Here is a 23,155-nt window from a genome sequence, read left to right as displayed (position 1 = left end):
GATTTCTCGCAACTTATGTGCAAGACATAAATATTTCTCTAAATTACAAAGTTCGTGTACAATATGAAAACTTATTGATAGTAGAAGTAAAGTATCAATTAAGCTTAAGTTTGTAGACATCAACTTTATTCATTCGCATTGGTTACTTATTATTAGTTCTTGGAATTTCAAAATGATTTAAAAATTGTTATGAAATGTGAAGAATAATGATCGCTTGGTTTTGTCGTGCGGTCAATGACTCGGCCCATGAATAACTATGATAATCGTGTATGCTGTTTTGTCTTTTCAAATATGTCCTTCACTTTACATAGACAAACAATTAACAAAGATATCTTTTGTATAAATTTACAAGTAAACAACGATTGGTCACATATATCATCCAAATACTATAGTGAACAAGACCGTGTTATTACGATGAACGTCGTTCATTCCTGATCATCATGAGGAGATTGTCGTTTCGCTGTTTGACACAAAAATCCACCCAGAATTTCAGACGCTGGACCAATGCCGGAACTTATGAATTGGGAAGTCTTGATGTTCAGAAAGGTCTGGCCGATATTCCCGGACCACGGGATTTTCCGTATATCGGATCCCTTCTTCATTACAGACGAGGTAATATGAGTTTTATACAAAGACCATTAGTTGCGAAACAAAGTTGTAACTGAAAGGGGCAGCCGGGGGGGACCTGTCCTTCATTTTAAAAAATGGTTTTGGGAAATATTTCAAATTTCTATTACCAGGTACAGGCTTTCAAGTGACATTTTGCAAAAAATAAGGGCCATTTTTAGGGCAAAATTATCAAACAATAAGGGCCTTTTTAAGGGCTTTTTAAACAAAAATAAGGGTTAAATTTACAAATTAATAGGAAAGAAACAATGTTTTACTCACCATTTGCAAGAGCAATAATACAAAAACTAATTACCCACTCAGAAGATCATACCAGTGGTCATCAACAGCCATATTCGGCATTCAGCACAAACCATGATATAATTCAGGTGGAATCCCATGGCTCACAATCAATGCTGAATATAGCTGATAACCATCAAGATGTCTTCTGAGATGTACATTTAATCAGCATATTCATTTTCTGAAAGTATACTAAGACTAAATTTAATAAATTCCAACACTTACTTTATGTCAAATTTATTTAAACTTTCAAAATTTGAAAATGTAGGAATTTCAACAAAAAAATTAGGGCGTTTTTAGGATTCTAAAGTTCAAAAAAGGAAAATAAGGGATGTTGTAGAAAAATAAGGGCCCGCTTGAAAACCTGCAGGATTACTCCAATCCCAATAGGAACTCTCTCTCTCTCTCTCTCTCTCTCTCTCTCTCTCTCTCTCTCTCTCTCTCTCTCTCTCTCTTACGGTACCTTACAAGGTGTGTATAGGTACATTATATGTATGTATAATCCCCCATTTTATATCAATGGATATGAAATATTTGTAGTTTGACCTTTAACCTCAGAATTAAGGGTCATTCTGGTATTTCATCTGGCCTGGATATCTGGAAATAAAACTAAGTCGAAATTTGGACTTAAGTCTGAGATTTTACTCAAATTTTGACTGTTCAATTAAAAGAAAGTTCAAACTTAAGTTTGAGGATTTTTTTTTTCCCGAGAAATCCACGTCTGGACCTTAATTGAATTCAACAGAGGACACATCTGGTCTAAATAATAACGTTTGAGTTATTACCTAAATACAATGATATAAGCTTGATTGTCGTTTTTCATTTCAAAATCCTCACAACAACTTCACTGATGATGTCCAATTTATAATATGAACAACAATGCTGAGCGTTGCTGAGTTGAATATGTTATTATGTAAATAAATTAGACTCAATAACATTAATCGTTTTTATCAAGAATATCAAAAACTGTTTTTCAAAGACCATACATAATTTTTTTTATTTTCTTGACAATTGTATATATATAGTTTCTATGCGTTAGATCATTTATAAAATAAACACAATAACGTTATATAGGATGTGAAGCGCTCTTAAGTGCAGTTTGATTATTTCGAGATGTGAAGTGCTCTTAAGTGCAGTTTGATTATTTCGAAATGTGAAGTGCTCTTAAGTGCAGTTTGATTATTTCGAGATGTGAAGCGTTCTTAAGTGCAGTTTGATTATTTCGAGATGTGAAGCGTTCTTAAGTGCAGTTTGATTATTTCGAGATGTGAAGCGTTCTTAAGTGCAGTTTGATTATTTCGAGATGTGAAGTGCTCTTAAGTGCAGTTTGATTATTTCGAGATGTGAAGCGTTCTTAAGTGCAGTTTGATTATTTCGAGATGTGAAGTGCTCTTAAGTGCAGTTTGATTATTTCGAGATGTGAAGCGTTCTTATGTGCAGTTTGATTATTTCGAATAATTCAATACACAATACAAAGTATAAAATCTCTTTCTATGCACTTCTCTCCGAATTTTATAAATAAAGAGTAACAAAATTATAAAATTAACAATTCACAGTACAAAGCGATGGGTGAGTGGGTGTGACTTAACAGACTGCACGAGAAAGAGCATTCGACAGGCTTTACCTGCATGAAGTACTTCACACGGGCACTAAGTAACAGCCTGTGTTTTGACTATTAAGGGAAGACCTTGGCGGATTTAAAGGGGGGCGCAGCCGGTGCGCGCCCCCTCTAAAATTTTCAAATTTAAGGTAAATAGTGGACTCTTGTTTAGAAAAATGTAAAGGATAAAAGAAACAATACTTTCTTCCACTCTCGGAGAAATAAATGTCAAAATCTTTTGCTATATTGAATTACTTTTATTGGGAGAACTTACATTTTTTTCAAAACCCCTTAAATTTTGCGTCATTTTATTAATTTCACCTCATTAAAAATGACAGAAAATAGTAAAAATGACTACATAGGAGACATATTTCAAGCCCTATAAAATCTGTAAAATCCAGACCCCTAGCCTCATAAATATGCGCCCCCTCTAACCGCAATTCCTGGATCCGCCCCTGGCAGACGATACAAAAAAAGTTTTTCTTTCAAAGAGACAGATCTGAACTGACTCGTCCCACGCTGAACTCGTTCTTTGTTTCTGACTTGATCCAGCGTAGGACGAGTCGTTCTTTGTTTTAGACTTGATCCAGCAGTTCAGATCTGTCTTAACGCTCGATGGGAGCGGACTTTTCTATTGCCACATATTACACTCAATAATTTTAATATGTAGACGTTTTGTTTATTATCAGCTTTTGTAGTTTAGGTGTAGTTGTAGTTTCCTTTTCTATTTAGTTTTCATTTCTATGTAAATATTCTATCGTCCTGAGGAAGGGACAGGTTGTCCTGAAAATTTGACAATTCACCGTTGTTTGTGTCGTTGGTCATTTTTAATTTTATATATATATATATATATATATATATATATATATATATATATATATATATATATATATATATAATTTTCAGGTCCGATGCAGAAGTTTACCGTTGAAAAATATCAAGACGCTGTCATTTCCCGCTACAAAAAATATGGCAGTATCGTCAAGGAAACAATGCTTGGAGTTACATCTGTGCGCATCTTTGACCCCGATGACGTCCGAACAATTTTCCAAAACGAGGACAAGCAGCCGTTTGTTGATCCACTTTTAGAGACCAATAAACTTTACCGAGACCAACGAAACTTGTCCCAAGGGATCGGAAATACGTAGGTTGATCACCAAAGATGCAATCATAGTTATATCCCATCATACATCATCAGAATGTTTGAAACAGAAGTGTACCAAATTTAAATGTTACTGCATTCATAAACCATATTTTTTTTAATATCCTCCATCTGTCTGGTTAGTTAATTAAGGCTGACAATCTGGACATAAATATACGCGAAGAATTCATTATCGAGTACGTTCGCGAGAAACATCTCTCGCGAAATAAATTTAGTTGCTTTTTATTTCTATATACATGTAGGTAAAATACATGCAGAAACTCTAAATCAACAGATTCTTCGCCAATTCATGTTACAGCAATTGGAAGTCTACGAGTCATTTCGTGATATTAAGTACTCGCGTAAAATAAAAATCTATACAGTATATAGCTAAATGTTACACGAGGCAAGTTTAAATTTTCAGCACAACTATATTGATAATGTAAAATAGATATGAAGGTCAGAAAAATGAGTTGTGCTTTTTTCTACAATGTTTGCGACCTTCATATCTCTTAACAAACCAAAGAAAGACATTTTATTATTTATATGTATCTGCAATTTTAAAATACAAATACTTTCAAGTGCATAAAATAAAGATATATTGATCTGCAAGTTATTTAAACGTGACAGCTGTTCAAATCACCTGACATTGACTTGTCTCCATATTTGGTAATGATTTCCATATTTGAACGATGGTAAAGGGAAACTCTAAACATATAGAATAAACCATCGTATGATATATGTAAACGTTATTTATCATTTTTATTCAAATAAAAGGTAAAAAAATAAACCAGAAAACGTATTTTCCAATAATTTCAACAATGCCGTGGAATAGATCGCGGAGATAGTGGAATGTGTATATTCACACGCAGACAGACATCACTCAAAAACCGGATCTAACTAGACTGAAACAAAATGTGTCTTCATAGTTGCAAATGACAATCAACGGATTTCAATAGAATTAAGCGAGGGGGAAAAAAACCCACACAAAGTGCTTGTAAATATAACAGAGTGATTTTAATACAAAATTGTCATTCAATGCTGAACTACACACATAATGTCGAAATATATCAGAAACACAATCGCTAGATTATAATCATCTGATTTGACATGATGTCTGCGTTGTTGTTGATAGTGATAATGACGATCATGATGATAATGGTTTTTGTACGATGACTAGGAATGGTGAGGAATGGTACACACTGAGAGGCGCTGTGCAGCAGATGATGATGCGGCCCCAAGCGGTGACCGTGTATTTACCTTTCGTAGAGGACATCGTTGACGATTTCATAAAACGGATCAGGAAAATCCGGAATAAGAACAACGAAATCGATTATTTTAATTATGAAGCCTCCAAGTGGAATCTAGAGTGTAAGATATCTGCGTTTGTTGTCATCGTTTATTAAGATTCGTTAGTCTTGATCATCCCAACGTTTATGGATACACATGCAAACATGGCAGTGATCCAGACTGGTGTCGTTTAATAATGCATTACTCGGTTTTCTATTATGCATAACACTAACAAGAGATAAATTCACAGCTTCTGCGATGACGTGTTTTGAACGAAGACTCGGTTCCCTTGATGATGAACCCGGACCCCAAGTCAGAAGGCTGATTGAGAGCAACGACGCAGTGTTCAAACTCTCTGCTTATCTCAAGTTCTGCATTCCATTCTATAAGTACGTCTCCACGACGACGTGGAAGAAACTGGTTAGAGAAGAGGACTGTTTCTTTGGGTGAGTAATAAATGGTCATTCTGGAGGCCTACAAAGGTCAATACTTCGTATTCACGAGGTCATTTCTTCATATTCAATTTGATGTCCAATTGCTATACTATCGTTTCAATAACAGCATGACACTTCGCAAATGTTTGGGTGAGGCTTCTCGTGGATTTCAATGAAACAGGTGTTACTATTGTTCTCAATGACCAATCACTTTGAAAGAATGGCATAACATGGCCAAACAAACTCACTCTTATCGAAACCATACGGCCAATCATTGAGTGAAATCTGTACGCTCGATCAAACAAAGTGACACGTCGTTTGCCCACAGCTAGGTGTACACTGGTCGCTCAGAAAACCGAGTTGATCCTGTGCTAGTTCGATTATTACAGGGGTAGACAGTTATTGGTCCTATGCTAGTTTTATCATTATAGTGGTAGACAGTTGTTGGTCCTATGCTAGTTTGATCATTACAGTGGTAGACAGTTGTTGGTCCTATGCTAGTTTTATCATTACAGAGGTAGACAGTAAACTGTTGTTGGTCCTATGCTAGATTTATCATTACAGAGGTAGACAGTAAACTGTTGTTGGTCCAATGCTAGCTTTATCATTACAGGGGATAACAGTTGTTGGTCCTATGCTAGTTTGATCATTATAAGGGTAGACAGTTGTTGGTCCTATGCTAGTTTTATCATTACAGAAGAGAACAGTTATTGGTCCACGCCTATGCTAGTTTTATCATTACAGGGGTAGACAGTTGTTGGTCCTATGCTAGTTTGATCATTACAGAAGAGAACAGTTGTTGTTCCACGCCTATGCTAGCTTTATCATTACAGGGGTGGACTGTTGTTGGTCCACTCCTATGCTAGCTTTATCATTACAGGGGTGGACTGTTGTTGGTCCACTCCTATGCTAGCTTTATCATTACAGGGGTAGACAGTTGTTGGTCCTATGCTAGTTTGATCATTACAGAGGAGAACAGTTGTTGTTCCACGCCTATGCTAGCTTTATCATTACAGGGGTGGACAGGTGTTGGTCGATGAGACAATCGCAGACATCGACAGACTGAGAATGGAAGGAAAACTAGCGGGTGATCGATATCATTTCATGATGCACCTCCTGTCAAAAAGAGAGCTCACTTACAAAGATATCAGTATCATCGCCCTGTCCCTGTTTGGAGATGGTCTCAGCTCGGTAACGAGTCTCCTTAATATTGATATCCATGTATACAATCTATTTCAATCCATACTACAAAAATATAAATATCATCACCCTGTCCTTGTTTGGAGACAAATTCCTCATGGTAATGAATCTTCTTAACATTTAAATTCATGTTTCAAAAACATTAGTGTTATTGCCCTGTCCCTGTCTACTGACAGATTCAGGGTGGGGTTTTTTTATGATTCACTTAAAATCAAATGGTAGTGTTGGACAATTTTTGTACAATTCAAAAGAACTTTTAAGGCTACAGTTCTTTTTCGATTGAGATATCAATATTGATAATCCATAAAGTAAAGAAAATGACTACATATTCATTTCCGATTTATCTTGTAAACAGACAGCTCCCACCCTTGTGTTTACGATGTATCTGCTAGCCAAAAACCCTGAGGCCCAGGAAAAGGCCTACAGAGAGGTGTGTGACGTTCTGAAGGATGGCGGTCCCATAACACCCGCCCACATCGGCAAACTGGTCTACCTCAAAGCCTGCGTCAAAGAATCACATAGGTGCGTCATGGACTCCGAGAACTGTATACATAAGCGCCAATACAGTTTTATTTTCACTGGAGTTTTATTTTCGCTTTGTAATTAATCCATAAAACTGAAAGTCTGATGAAACTCTTTGTGTAATAATAACGAGAGATGGAGGAGAAAACTGTTAATTCAAAACGAAGTGAAAATAAATTTCATTCGAAAAACATTACCATTACAGAAAATGAACTAGATTTGTTTAGTATTTCTACAAAAATACTCACGAATAAGAAAATTCCATAATGTATACAGAGTTCATAAGTAGATTTAATGCGTTTTGAAGGAACCCATGATTCCGTTTTATCATCAGGTTATTCCCAATAAACATTGAAGTCAAACGCATTCTCAAAAAGGACTTGAACCTACAGGGGTTCTCACTGCCAGCTGGGGTAAGACCGTTTTATTTTAGATAGCATAATTCTTTGTAACAATTCCATACAGATTTTTAGAAGGCAAGTTTATCTGGGCGAGGGGGTGTTATAACCTATGCTAGGGGTAAAATGATTTGCAATCCGTATCTAGTATTGCTCTGAAATGAGCAAATATATGGATTTTTGACCAATCATATGGGGTGACTGGGGTAGAACCTCTGACCCCATCTGTACCTGTCCTTGAGTGTATAGGGGTACTTTGAATCTGCTTTTAGACTGTGATAGAAATGCAGCCATTCGTCCATTATAAATCACGTGACTACTTCGTGGACCCTGAGACATTTCTACCTGAGCGCTGGCTGAGAGACGGAACGTCTCGAAACATTCACCCCTTCCTGCTGACACCATTTGGCCATGGTCCGCGGATGTGCATAGGTATATATAGTATCAATACAACCGATAACGTTAGGTATTCGCGGGAAATTCAGCTTCGCGTATGTTTGAGTGTGATGTTGCATTTTATGCGAATTCTCGTCAAGTAATTTTGCATATTTTCATAACATACCAGAGAAAGCAGATATGGATGGAAAGTGGAGGATATGTACAATGATATTTTGAAATTGAAAACTTTCAAATTTACCTTATTTAGTTATAAAATGCATTTTTAGTAGATATTAATCTGAAAAAGAAATTTAAACCCCTGCTAGACTCGAACAAATGAACAACAGTCGACACGCAACCCAGCCATTATGCCGATTCATTTGCGAACTTTATGCCATGCCAATAGATCCGACAAAGAAATAACAAGGAGTTGAATTATTGCGAATTACATTATATATTGATTAACTGTATACATTGTATGCATTAGCTGTCATAAAAGACTTAAATCTCCCTTAGATTTTTTACCTCTGAATTGCACAAACATATTTTGAGTCAACGTTGAAACCCACAGGTTTTTTATCCGTTACACTGCATTCAGTGGTTAGAGCATCACGCCTAGAATCACACGGCCTTTCACCTCTGGTCGGCGCGGGTTCGAATCCCACTCGCGCCGGTAAGTGAGAAAGTTTCCCAGTTCACTTTCAGAAGGTCGGTGGTCTCTTTCCAGGTACATTGTATCTGGGCTCTCTCTTCCACCAATAAAAACTGGGCGCCAACAGATAACTGAAAAATTGTTGAGTGTGGCGGACAATATAATTAAAATCAGACTTCTTAGATCAGCTTTAATTAGATTGGTGTGGCGGAAAACAGCAAATCAATCAATCAATCAACGCTGAATGCAGTGAAACGGAGAAAAAAATGATTTTGAAATCGTTATACCAAATTTTATATCATTTGATTTCCCAAACGAATTTCAGGAAGAAGATTCGCTGAACAGGAATTGTTTGTTGTTTTATCAAAGATGCTGAAAAACTTCAAGTTGGAGTACAATCACGGCGAACTGGACATGAGATATCAGGTGTTGATGGTTCCTGATCGTAACACGACTTTCACATTCAGAGACAGATAATGAAAATGTGTTCATGTGATAGTGAAACTAAACTGACATTTTTTTCTAATATGACTTGTTTGTTCCATTATGATTTGATGTGGTAGTGTTAGATACATGTACATTGTCTTCCAGCTAGTGTGTTAACACTGTAGCTCAATCGTTGGAGCAAGTATACTAGTTGTGCCAGAGGTCCTGGGTTCGATCCACAGCAGAGGTATATACTCGACTCTGTTACATTAAGATAATATGTCTACAACCATGTGTGCTGACGTTTTTGCTGTTTTTATTTTGTATTCCTTTTTTTCATACTTAGATATTTTATAGATATTTTAACGGCAAACTAACAACTCAACGTTGTGACAAATCGGATTATTTCGGCTTCTCCATCGTCAACTTCCCATATCTATGTAGCAATATTCCATTAACACCTACATATGGTATTTATATCTCTCAACTGATTCGATACATAATAGGTTGTTCTACGTATGGTCAGTTTTTAAATCGATGCAAACTACTGACAAACAAGTTGATGGTACAGGGTTTCAACACTCTCGATTGAAATCAGCATTTCGCAAATTCTATGGTCGTTATAATGATCTAGTTTGCCAATACAACGTATCATTGGAAATGCTATCTGACGTGTTTCATACCGATTGTTAGACCGTTCTTGACACACTGATTTTGACTACTGATAACTCCGTTTACCTGATCAAGATATAGGGCTCACGGCGGTTGTGACCGCTCGACATAGGATGCTTGCTCCTCCTAGGCACCTGATCCCACCTCTGGTATATCTAGGGGTCCGTGTTTGGCTGTTTGCCCAAATATCTAGTTTGTATTGCTCATAGGAGTTATGAGATTGGTCACTGTTCGTTATCTTCACCTTTCGTGATGGTAAGATAAAAAGAAAAACAATGACATTTCCTTGTACTTATTCATATCTTGTGTACATTTTGTCGTGTTTTGTAAAATAATGCCTTATTATATTGGAAAATTTGTACATGTAGAATTTGTCTCCAAAATTGTTAACATTGCATAAATATACCTGTACACCTATACCTATATACCTTTACCAATAACACTACAGATTAGTGTCTGTACACCTCTACCAATAACACTACAGATTAGGGTCTGTTCACCTCTACCAATAACACTACAGATTAGTGTCTGTACACCTCTACCAATAACACTACAGATTAGTGTCTGTACACCTCTACCAAAAACATTACATATTAGTGTCTGTTCACCTCTACCAAAACCACTACAGATCGGTGTCTGTACACGTCTACCAATAACACTACAGATTAGTCTGTACACCTCTACCAATAACACTACAGATTAGTGTATGTTCACCTCTACTAATAACACTACCGATAACACTACAGATTAGTGTCTGTTCACCTCTACCAATAACACTACAGATTATTGTCTGTACACCTCTACCAATATCACTACCAATAACACTACAGAATAGTGTCTGTTCATCTACCAATAACACTACAGAATAGTGTCTGTTCACCTCTACCAATAACACTACAGATTATTGTCTGTACACCTCTACCAATAACACTACAGATTAGGGTCTGTACACCTCTACCAATAACACTACAGATTATTGTCTGTACACGTCTACCAATAACACTACAGAATAGTGCCTGTACACCTCTACCAATAACACTACAGATTAGTCTGTACATCTCTACCAATAACACTACAGAATAGTGCCTGTTCACCTCTACCAATAACACTACAGATTAGTGTCTGTACATCTCTACCAATAACACTACAGATTATTGTCTGTACACCTCTACCAATATCACTACCAATAACACTACAGAATAGTGTCTGTTCATCTACCAATAACACTACAGAATAGTGTCTGTTCACCTCTACCAATAACACTACAGATTATTGTCTGTACACCTCTACCAATAACACTACAGATTAGGGTCTGTACACCTCTACCAATAACACTACAGATTATTGTCTGTACACGTCTACCAATAACACTACAGAATAGTGCCTGTACACCTCTACCAATAACACTACAGATTAGTCTGTACATCTCTACCAATAACACTACAGAATAGTGCCTGTTCACCTCTACCAATAACACTACAGATTAGTGTCTGTTCATCTCTACCAATAACACTACAGAATAGTGTCTGTTCACCTCTACCAATAACACTACAGATCATTGTCTGTACACTTCTACCAATAACACTACAGATTAGTCTGTACACCTCTACCAATAACACTACCAATAACACTACAGATTATTGTCTGTTCACCTCTACCAATAACACTACAGAATAGTGTCTGTTCATCTCTACCAATAACACTACAGATTATTGTCTGTTCACCTCTACCAATAACACTACAGATTATTGTCTGTACACGTCTACCAATAACACTACAGAATAGTGTCTGTTCACCTCTACCAATAACACTACAGATTAGTGTCTGTACACCTCTATCAATAACACTACAGATTATTGTCTGTACACCTCTACCAATATCACTACCAATAACACTACAGAATAGTGTCTGTACACCTCTACCAATAACACTACAGAATAGTGTCTGTTCATCTCTACCAATAACACTACAGAATAGTGTCTGTACACCTCTACCAATAACACTACAGAATAGTGTCTGTACACCTCTACCAATAACACTACAGATTAGTGTCTGTACATCTCTACTAATAACACTACAGATTAGTCTGTACACCTCTACCAATATCACTACCAATAACACTACAGAATAGTGTCTGTTCACCTCTACCAATAGCATTACAGATTATTGTCTGTACACCTCTACCAATAACACTACAGATTATTGTCTGTACACCTCTACCAATAACACTACAGATCATTGTCTGTACACCTCTACCAATAACACTACAGATTAGTCTGTACACCTCTACCAATAACACTACAGATTATTGTCTGTACACCTCTACCAATAACACTACAGATTAGTCTGTACACCTCTACCAATAACACTACAGATTATTGTCTGTTCACCTCTACCAATATCACTACCAATAACACTACAGAATAGTGTCTGTACACCTCTACCAATAACACTACAGAATAGTGTCTGTTCATCTCTACCAATAACACTATAGAATAGTGTCTGTTCACCTCTACCAATAACACTACAGATTATTGTCTGTTCATCTCTACCAATAACACTACAGATTAGTGTCTGTACACCTCTACCAATAACACTACAGATTAGTGTCTGTTCACCTCTACCAATAACACTACAGATTATTGTCTGTTCACCTCTACCAATAACACTACAGAATATTGTCTGTTCACCTCTACCAATAACACTACAGATTAGGGTCTGTACACCTCTACTAATAACACTACAGATTAGGGTCTGTACACCTCTACTAATAACACTACCGATAACACTACAGATTAGTGTCTGTACACCTCTACCAAAACCACTACAGATCATTGTCTGTACACCTCTATTAATAACACTACAGATTAGTGTCTGTACACCTCTACCAATAACACTACAGAATATTGTCATTGTCTGTACACCTCTACTAATAACACTACAGATTATTGTCTGTACACCTCTACCAATAACACTACAGATTAATGTCTGTACACCTCTACCAATAACACTACAGATTAATGTCTGTACACCTCTACCAATAACACTACAGATTATTGTCTGTACACCTCTACCAATAACACTACAGATTAGGGTCTGTTCACCTCTACCAATAACACTACAGATTAATGTCTGTACACCTCTACCAATAACACTACAGATTATTGTCTGTACACCTCTACCAATAACACTACAGATTAGGGTCTGTTCACCTCTACCAATAACACTACAGATTAGTGTCTGTACATCTCTACTAATAACACTACAGATTATTGTCTGTACACCTCTATTAAGAACACTACCAATAACACTACAGATTATTGTCATTGTCTGTACACGTCTACCAATAACACTACAGATCATTGTCTGTTCACCTTTACCAATAACACTACAGATTAGTGTCTCTGCACCTTTTTCCAATAACACTACCAATAACACTACAGATGAGTGTTACAAGGGAATATATTTTCTCTTTTATCTATATCTAATCCGCTATCCCAAAAATTAATCCCACATTAGAGAAACAGCAAGTCAAACACGTGCATTACGTAAGGTTTCTTCATGTATTACATTAATTTTCTATTTAAAATTTCAATATATATTTCTAATGCTTTTGCCTTTGATAACTTTGCAAATTAAAATGATAGCCGTTTCCTCAAGAATGAAGTTGAAGTTGTAAATAATGCGTTTCTGAATCTTGATGTATATAGTCCGCCTATTTCAACGGCTGGAAATTCTGACTGAAATGAAAATAGAATGTAACTAAAGATTGTTTTCATGAACAACAAATGTCACCCAAGCTCCCCAAATTGGAAGTGCACCACATGAAACCTCCTTCTCTTAATGCACTGCATGATATAGAGGAGAAAGCATGGGCAGGAACATAGACATTATGAACTCCAATAAGCCATATAGGAGAAGTGTTCACAAACTATTTTACACCCTCCACTCCTCTTAGATCCACTATAATTTTTAGGAAAATAACTGGATCCTCCAGTCCCTACATTATGCACATCTAGAAATGGCAATGAAGCATTATACAAAGTTTCAAATCTATCAGATGAGCCATATAGGAGAAGTGTTCACAAGCTATTTTACATCCTCCATCCCTCTTAGATCCACTATAACTTTTCGGAAAATAATTGGATCCTCCTGTCTCGAAAATATGCACATCTACCAATGGCATTGAAGCATTGTGCATAGTTTCAAGCCTATCCGATATGCCATATAGGAGAAGAAGCGTTCACAAGATTTTGAGACAGACAGACGGACAGAAAGTACAAAAACAATATGTCTCCCTTTGAAAGAGGGAGACATGAATACTGGTTTAAGAAATAATTTCATTTTTGAAAATACATGAGAGTATGAACTATAGCGCTTCATACCGGTATACTTTTTATGAGGCGCCTCTTGAAGTAAACCCGGCCCGTGTAAAGCGGTACAGATCATATCATCATGTATTTTTAAAAATAGAATTTTTAAAAAAAAATACCATTGCAATGGAAATCTTTGTCTGGTTATATTTAAATGTAAAACTTCCTGTTCGTCAAGTACAAGTGATGGCTGGGTTAGATGTAAACGTGTTGGTGTTTGGACTGCTTGCACTCTTTTCCCAAAGTAACTGTAAAACCAACAGAGGAATATGTGGGACACCACGGTAAGATATAATTCCATGTACCTGTGTTTTGTAACTGATATTCTATACCATTATGTTGCATTATCTGTTACGCATTTCATCATATAAAAAAAAAACAAGACCTCAGTATGGGCTGATTCTGTGAATTGATATTGATTTCTTCCTAAATAAATAAATTTTGTATGTTTCGGTTGTTTCGGGGTTTTTTTGGGGGGGGTTGGGGGGTTTGGGGGGGGGGGGTACCTTTTCAGCAACATAATTCCATTCATTTACATCATATCCATGGATACTAATATTGTCATTTGATTTCGGTATTTACGTAATGCCTGCATGAGTGCATAAAAGTTATTGACTATGACTGTGTTAGAAAATATGCTTAACTTTCTTTTAAAAATTTGGGTGATTTATGTGTTCTTCAGAAATCGTTCTAACATAGACCACAGGTAATTGCATCACTTGGGGGTCGAATTTACTATTAAAAAGTAGTAAATTGGATCCCAAGCGATGCAATTGCCTGTGCCATTGACATTATATTTGAAGGAACATGAGCAAATATTCTCCAATAAAATGAAAAAAGGGGTTATAGATGGATGAAAGTTTTTTAGTTTGAATGATATGTGTACTGCTATGAAAAATTGATGTGGTCAAACAATTTACGTACTTTTACAGGTAATGATTAGATAATTACAAGGTCCATTTCGTAGAACCCGTCCAAGAGTAATAGGAGTGAAAATCCACTACAATCAGTAGTAAATACGGCATTCCATCTTTTGTTCGTTGTACTCTAAATCACATTCTATTCGCAAGAATTTTATTTATTTGATCAATTTCGAGTGAGAAGTCATTTGCAAAAATTTTCGCAAATAAACTCTTTAATATTCATGACTTAAGCAAAAATTACGAGTCGCGAAAAGTACGTCTCGTGAAGTAATACAACATTACGTCCTCGCGAAAATAAAGGATCTATGGTGGTTTAATCTTGGTTCTTTATAGTACACACTCTTTCTTCTTCTTTTTTTTATCATTTTTTGATTTAGGAAGCTGAAATTCAGCATGTGGTTTACTAGACTGTACATATATTAATTACAGATCAAGTTTCATTTAGTCACAGCTGAGAGAAAGGCGAAGATAACGAACAGTGATCAATCTCATAATTCCTATTCTAACGAGATTTATGGGAAAACACAAAACACAAAAAAAGAAAAATATTCATCTTCTGCAGCTTGATATCTTTAACGCTTGCGTCAAGTTGATTTCTTTTAAAATTGTTTAGGTTTTTATAAGAAATATGGTTATTAAATGAATAAATACACATTAATTTCACTCGAGTTATATAACAACGATTACTGAAGTCAATAATATTGAACTCATCTAGTTCTCTGCATTTTTATTGTGTGAGATCTATATAATTTAAGACCTACGAATTTGTTGCCGCATCCGATTACGAAAGATCGAATTCAAAATCATACTATTTCCTGGTATTTTAAAAAATAGCCGTTCTCTCGTCCAAATATACATGGTCTGCATATAATGACCCCTCAAATAAGTAGGGACCCCTTGTGTGTATACACATATATGTATTTACATTTACTTTTAAATCCTGTGATAAAATGCATTAGAGAGTTTTGAACACTATTTGCTTATAAATGCAAAGACCAAATCACTATAAATCTGTTCGGCGTCAGAATGCTGTCAAACAGGTCGTCTGCATCTCGGCCCACGGGAACCGGTAATTTTGTAATAATTATAGTAGGGGTCTATAGTACTATACCAGCCCCAAATAGAATTATCATTACCCTTTATTGGGGGGTGTTATGGTACAGACCCCTAATAGTACTATTACAGACAAAATTACCGGTTCCTGTGCTCGGCCGTACGTGTACAGAATGAAAACAAAGCTTTCGTGTCCGTCTCAGACAACACAAGTGCACCTCATTCGATGCCTAGAGAAGTGGATCTTACCTCTATGTGGTTGATATCACCAAACAAGCACAAGAAATTAATCCAAGTGCAACAATTCTTCATTCAGTAATTGTACTTGCAAATTCTCGAAGTGACAACATGGCCGACTGGCACCTATAGTGACTATACCTAGGTTGTTTACAATTAGAGAGATTAGTAAAGATATCAAATGTTTCAAGTTCAGATTGTACAACTTTGTTAATGATTTGATATTTATAATATTTGATTGAAAATCAACCCATTCATTGCATCACATTTACTTTTCCATGGCTGTTCCGTTAATCGCTACTTACCCAAAGAATTAGGCGGGAGATTCGAGATATAAATAAAAATGCACACATTAAAAAGGTTTTTAAAATGTAAATATGATGAATTATCATTTTTTGAAAGATGTAGTCTCATAACTGCAACGATGTGTGCAAACAAATTTTCATAATGCGCGTTATTCCATTGGTATGCACGCACCATTGCAGTTATGATACTACATCTATTACCTATGTTTTTCCCTTCGGTATCTTTACGAATTGAAATGATAGACTTTTCCTCCTGAATGTGAACGATGTGCGTCATTTTGATGCCTATAGTAATACTATTCTAACGGCTGTAAATTATCCCACAGAACTGAATATAGAATGTAAATATAAGAATTGAATTTCATTTAAAATATTCAAAGGGGGTATGAATAGCATCGCATTACACCGGCATACTTTTCATGAAGGGCTAACGCGTAAAGCGTCGTATGTTGTTCATACCCTCCAAAAATGAAATTATGTATATATTCTTTGTACGTTAGAAGTATGAGGTGATTTTTATGTATTTATCAATCAAAATTATCTGTTTAAAACTCAGTTGTTGTAGCATGTTTCTGCACGTGTTTTTAAGATCTGACGGATCACCGGACTGCTGTCCTTACTTCTATATTGATGGTGGCCAGTGTGTAGGTAAGTTGTATACTATCAACAGTCATTGACTTTGTTCCGTTAATTAATCATTCACAAATACATGGTAGTGTCCAGCAGATTTTATCTGTGTAACTGATAAGTTTGGGTGGAATGGCTGATTATGGGACTATTAAGGATTAAGGTTAATTTCCTGACAATGTCTGTAATTGTCACTCTTTCTAAAGGTATGACTTAGGATTCTAACTTTGTGCTAGAATGCCTGTGTTTTGCATGTAGAAGTGCAATAAGAATACGGATGCTCAAATTGAATAACATTTTCTGGATAAGTGTCCAAGTTAAACCATTCCCAATTATCACTTATCACAATATTTAAGACTTTCCACCTTCCCGTGAGAGGCCTTTTGATATTGTTCTCTTCCTTGTTTTCCTTCCTTCCACCCCAAGAAAAAATGTAACCTCTAGACTTACAAACAAGAGGCCCAAGGGCCACATCGCTCACCTGAGTTACCTTGGCCCATATTACTTCCGGGGGCCATCATTTTTACAAACTAGAATCTGCACTATATTAGGAACCTTTCATGTAAATGTAAAAGTCTTTGGCCCAATGGTTCTTGAGAAGAAGATTTTTAAAGATTTTCCCTATGCATGTATATTTGTATGTAAAACTTTGATCCCCTATTGTGTCCCTATCTTACCCCGGGGGCCATAATTTTAACAAACTTGAATCTGCACTATGCCAGGAAGCTTTCACGTAAATCTGTACTTTCCTGACCCAGTGGTTCTTGAGAAGAAGATTTTCAAAGATTTCACATATATATTCGCATGTAAAAAAAAAAAAAAAAAAAAAAAAAAAAAAAAAAAAACTTTGATCACCTGTTGTGGTCCTCAACCTACCCCCAGGGGTCATAGTTTTACCAAACTTGAATCTGCACTATGTCAGAAAGCCTTCATGTAAATTTCAGCTCTTCTGACCCAGTGGTTCTGGAGAAGATTTTTAAATGACCCTACCCTATTTTTGTGATTACCTTCCCTTTGTAGGCGACATGGCCCTCATTTGTACAGACTTGAATCCCCTTCACCCAAGGATGCTTTGTGCCAAATTTGGTTAAAATTGGCAATTTGGTTCTGTAGAAGAAGATTTTAAAAAATTGTTAATGCATTTTCACTACTTTGCTAATATCTCTCTTTGAAATTGGACGTGGCCCTTCATTTAAAAAAAACAAACTTGAATCCCCTTTACTCAAGGATGCTTTGTGCCAATTGCAAGTTTGGTTAAAATTGGCACTGTGGTTCTGGAGAAGACGATTTTTAAAAGTTATTAATGTATTTTCACTATTTAGCTATTATCTTCCCTTGAAAGGAACGTGGCCCCTCATTTGAACAAACTTGAATCCCCTTCACCCAAGGGTGTTTTGTGCCAAGTTTGGTTGAAATTGGCCCGATTGTTCTGGAGAAGATTTTTAAATGTCGTCAATGTATTTTCACTATTTCGCTATCATTTCCCCTTGGAAAGGGACGTGGCCCTTCATTTGAACAAACTTGAATTCCCTTCACCCAAGGATGCTTTAGGTCAAGTTTGGTTAAAATTGGATCAGTAGTTCTGGAGAAGAAGATTTTAAATATCGTTAATGTATTTTCACTATTTCGCTATTATCTACATTTGTACCTTGGAGAAGGGCGTGACCCTTGATTTTAACAAACTTGAATCCCCTTCGCCCAAGGATGCTTTGTGGTAAGTTTAATTGGAACTGGCCCAGTGGTTCTGGAGAAGAAGATGAAAATGTGAAAAGTTTACGACGACAACAAAGACGAAGGACAACGGACAAATTTCGATCAGAAAAGCTCACTTGAGCCTTCGGCTCAGGTGGGCTAAAAACTATTAGGTCCATCATATTTGGTGTAACATGATCATATATTACAGTTTTTACTTGAACCTTGACTTCTCACGGACCTACTAGTATTGGATCAAAAGCAATTAATGAGCTATCAATATTCCTCGTAAACGCTAGAGACATGAAACATTTACTAGAATATGACGCATAAGGAGTTTCAAAAAGAAAGCATTAATCGTGAAAATCCAAAGGGGTCTTGATGAGAATGAATGAAAGTTTGGGCCTTAAAATTCCATTAAACATCAAAACTCAAAACCTCTTATTCGTAAAGAAACGGGATCAACTGTAGTGAAATGGTTCACCTTTGAACGTTTGAATTAAATCAAGGTCAAACATTTTTACACTCTTTTTACTGTGTAAGATGCTCATAAGATATACACAAGTATTGGCTTCAAAATAATTTCATGGCATCACTTTACGACTCTGAACTTTGACCCTTATCAAAGTTAGAATTATACTTGCAGGAATAGGTGAAGATAACGAATAGTGATCAATCTCATAACTCCAATAACGAATATAAAATTAAGAGTTGGGCAAAACGGACCCCTTGACATACCAAAGATTGGATCAGGTTCCTGGGAGGAGTAAGCATCCCCTGTCGACAGGTCACACCCACTGTTAGCTGCAATAATGTAGCCCTCTCTGATTTTTTTTTTTTTTTTTTTTTTAGGGAGAGGGCTACAACTCCTTAGGATCTCCATAATGGTGCAAATGCGGGAGTGATTCACTCCCGCAACATTTGCGTTCATTCTAAACATTTCCTGACTTTCTTTACGTAAATAAAATGATATTCTAAGTTTAAATTTCTTAGTCAATATATAAATTTACAACCTGCAACTTAAGATTTGTGATGCTCTATTCTACCGTTTTCAACAATTTCGATAAATTCCAATTTCTCGATTCATATTTGTGCGCCATGTTTGATGTACTGAAGTATAAACTTCCGATTGTCAACTTGAGTCATTTGCATATGCCATATAAGGTAGTATTTACATCAATGGACAAGTATGGAGGCGAAAGCTATTTCGTCGGTATTGAAAAGGTTTGAATTTAATATCAAGTTAAAAACCGAACAGCAGAGTGTAAATTTTTCTGCAACAATATGATTTTCCTTTCTTTGTCGAAGTGGCTCGAGTAACTACATTTTCGCGCTGATTGTCAATGTTTAGGTTTTTCATTAGATCCACCTACGAGATCTCGCGATAACAAGCATGGCGGAGCAGACGAAGAATTTTGCATGCTGTACATTATATTTAATGAAAAACACCTTTATTAGACATGCTCGAGCACAAAGTTGGTACTCCTTTTGGTGTAAACAACATTTGGGACTAATACACAGAGTTTATTATCGGTTATTCATAAAATTATTTTGCACCATTACGGAGATCCTATGGAATTGTAGCCCTATCCCGAAAACGTCAGAATTAAAAAAAAAATTGGATAGGGTTACATTATTGCAGCTAACCCACTGTGAGCCCTATATCCTGATCAGGTAAACGGAGTAATCCGTATTCAAAATCAGTGTGTAAAGAACCGCTAGCAATCGATATGAAACAGGTCAACAGCATTTGACCCCATGACAGGTTGTGTTGGCAAACTAGATCGCTATACAGACAATATCTCTAGTTGTCGATACTGCCACTAGACCTCCAGTCACGGAAACAAGAAACCTTCAATCATTAACTTGAATATTAAAGATAAATCTTAACCGATTGAATTCGATGTCCCTTCACAGCAGTCATTGCTTCTAAAGGTACTAGTATTTGGATTCTTTGTTCAAGCTTGCAACTTTTACATCGTTGGTCGTGGAGACATGGGGATACTTTCCTCAGACATGGTGACTTTCAATGACCTTGAAATCGGATTAAGATCAAAGGTCAGTGTAACTCTTCTCTCCCACAAGGTTTAAGCAGTTTAACCTTGAAAGTCAACTAAAATTGCATAGAATATCGTAAAATGTGATAAAAAGTTGTTCACTGAAAATCGAGAAATATGTCCGCATAGAATTTCCCCCCGCATAGACTTTCTCCCCGGAAAAACGGGCCCGGGATAGACATCTCCCCCGGAAAGATGGGCCTGGCATAGAATTTCCCCCCTAGGAAGAATTAACCCGGGCCCATTTTCCCCCTAGGAAAAACCGGCCCAGTATAGAATTTCCCCCTAAATGACAGTACCCCCCCCCCCCCCCCTCTTACATTTTAGCTATGTATCCGTTTCCAGTTCTATTACTAGAATTCTCTTGCTTATCTAGACCCAGGAATTCTTATTATTATTTTATTATTTTGAACAGGGTCTTGTGTATCACAATCATCATCTTATGTTTGTTTGTTTTTTAAAAAGGAAATTATTCAAATCGTTTAATGGTATATCAAAATCCATTCATACATCTCAAGTCTTTGCTGTTATCTACCAGTATCTAACATCTGAAATAGTGAAGTTGGGAAGAAGTTAATGTCTTTTTAATTTAGAATTTCGAATTTAAATAAACGGTTACTTTTATTTATACAGTGCATCTAATTTACTTTTTATATCTTTTAATTGTATATCTTTTATAGTCGACATTTTACGAAAAACCCTAATGATATTGACCATCGTTAAAGTCTTTTGGGAAGCATATTGTATTTACTATACGCAATTCAAAGTTTTCAGCGTGTAAACCTAACTTCAACATCTAACAAAAATTCTTTATTTTGTGAATATCGTAATATTAATTAGCGCATATCTATTTCTTTAAACTGTAACAATCTAACAGCACATATTTGTTTCTTTTTGTAACTTTTTTTGTTGATAACATGCACCTCTTTATAGCAATAATAACAAATTTCATTGATTATTATCTTCAATTGCATGGGTTTGCTTCATTCTATATTTATTCGAAAGATTCTACATGAGAAGAAAAAGACTCCGGTCGACGAAATCCGGAAACAGGAGGGGGAAATTCTATACCAGGGCGGTTTTTCCGCCCAGTGGGAAATTCTGTACTGACTTTGTACATAGGAGGAATTTATATGTTGGGGCGCTTTTTCCCCCTATGGGAGAAGATCTATCCCGGACCCGTTTTTCGGGGGGGGGGGGGGTCTATGCAGGGGGAAAGTCTATGCTACAACACCGGTTCCCCGATATTCAGTAAATAATCTATAAATAACAACCAGTTTTACAGTTTAGGTTGTCTAATACAAAATGTGAATCAGAGGCTGTCTTTCATATTTTGGTTGAATGACCAAGTTAAGTTTTGGAGACAGGTTCAATTTCTAATAAGTATATTATTGCACATAATATGCCTGTGAAGAAAAAATTACATTTTGATATTGACCTGTGCATGTTATTTTCCTTGTAACGAGAGATCAAGGTGTATGTGTGACAGTAGATTTTTTCTAGTTACCCTGCATCGTTGATATTCAATCCGAACTGTTTCAGATGTTGATATTCACATATATTTTTGGACAATATAAAATTTCAAATGACTATGTATTGCATTGTGATAAAAATAAAGAACGCGTGAAATCTTCAGATGTATTGAACAGAGTGTCTTGCGGGATATAAAACCAACAAAGGAAAAAACTGCACGGAGCCTTGTAATTTTCCATCCTATGGTACACACTGTCAAAGTATTTGTAATTGTTCTCAAGAGGATTGTCATCACGTCAATGGATGCCCTGTGTTAGGTAATACAGAAGCAAATAAATCTTAGTTAATAGTTAAGGTACTTACTTCTTGTTTAAAATTCATACCGATATCTTTTTTAATTCATGATTGAATAATTTGTGTATATAAAGATGTTATTGCTTGTTCAAAAATAAGGCTTTTTTCACAATATTCTCCCTAAAGGTACCACAGCGAGTTTAGTAACTGCAACAGAAACCACGCTCTTCAGTACCACTGGAACTATTTCAGGTTAATGTGTACCTTTTTATTTTCATATGATGATAATGATTTGTGTATGTAAAAAGTTATGGCTTTGATCACAATATTCTACTTAAAGGTACCACAGCGAGTCTAGTAACTACAATAGAAACCATGCTCTGTAGTACATGTAAGTAACCGATGTATAAATGTTCCATGATAAGTCTCTTTTTGAACACAAATGACAGGTTCTTATAATCAATCTAGGATGTTAACAAATATATATATATATATATATATA

General features: G+C 36.1%; 2 protein-coding genes across 2 annotated transcripts in view; both read left to right on the top strand.

Moving 5' to 3' along the window:
* The first annotated feature begins 368 nt into the window (after positions 1-368).
* LOC125658968 (probable cytochrome P450 CYP44) lies at positions 369-9,974 on the top strand. Its single transcript, XM_048890450.2, has 9 exons — positions 369-612; positions 3,413-3,650; positions 4,828-5,018; positions 5,188-5,383; positions 6,388-6,562; positions 6,927-7,093; positions 7,428-7,506; positions 7,764-7,923; positions 8,847-9,974. The coding sequence occupies exons 1-9, from the start codon at positions 441-443 to the stop codon at positions 8,996-8,998; spliced, it is 1,530 nt and encodes a 509-aa protein (XP_048746407.2). The 5' UTR covers positions 369-440; the 3' UTR covers positions 8,999-9,974.
* A 4,009-nt stretch (positions 9,975-13,983) lies between these two features.
* LOC125658997 (uncharacterized) overlaps positions 13,984-23,155 on the top strand; it is a 32,690-nt gene continuing 23,518 nt past the window's right edge. Inside the window, exons 1-5 of the mRNA XM_056146674.1 lie at positions 13,984-14,276; positions 17,100-17,158; positions 22,536-22,676; positions 22,840-22,905; positions 22,994-23,044. Coding sequence (XP_056002649.1) covers positions 13,984-14,276; positions 17,100-17,158; positions 22,536-22,676; positions 22,840-22,905; positions 22,994-23,044 — 610 coding nt within the window. The remainder of the gene's footprint in view (positions 14,277-17,099; positions 17,159-22,535; positions 22,677-22,839; positions 22,906-22,993; positions 23,045-23,155) is intronic.

The sequence above is a fragment of the Ostrea edulis genome, chromosome 1, assembly GCF_947568905.1.
Source record: "Ostrea edulis chromosome 1, xbOstEdul1.1, whole genome shotgun sequence".
NCBI classification, from domain to species: domain Eukaryota; kingdom Metazoa; phylum Mollusca; class Bivalvia; order Ostreida; family Ostreidae; genus Ostrea; species Ostrea edulis.
The sequence above is the reverse complement of the archived record's forward strand: the minus strand, read 5'-3'. Positions and strand labels throughout refer to the sequence as shown.

Bases quoted from the DNA above. Each gene is read 5' to 3' on its own strand.
- LOC125658968 (XM_048890450.2), top strand. From the start codon at position 441: ATGAGGAGATTGTCGTTTCGCTGTTTGACACAAAAATCCACCCAGAAT. The intron at 5,019-5,187 runs GTAAGATATCTG...ATAAATTCACAG, and splicing joins CTCCAAGTGGAATCTAGAGT to CTTCTGCGATGACGTGTTTT. The intron at 6,563-6,926 runs GTAACGAGTCTC...TCTTGTAAACAG, and splicing joins TTGGAGATGGTCTCAGCTCG to ACAGCTCCCACCCTTGTGTT.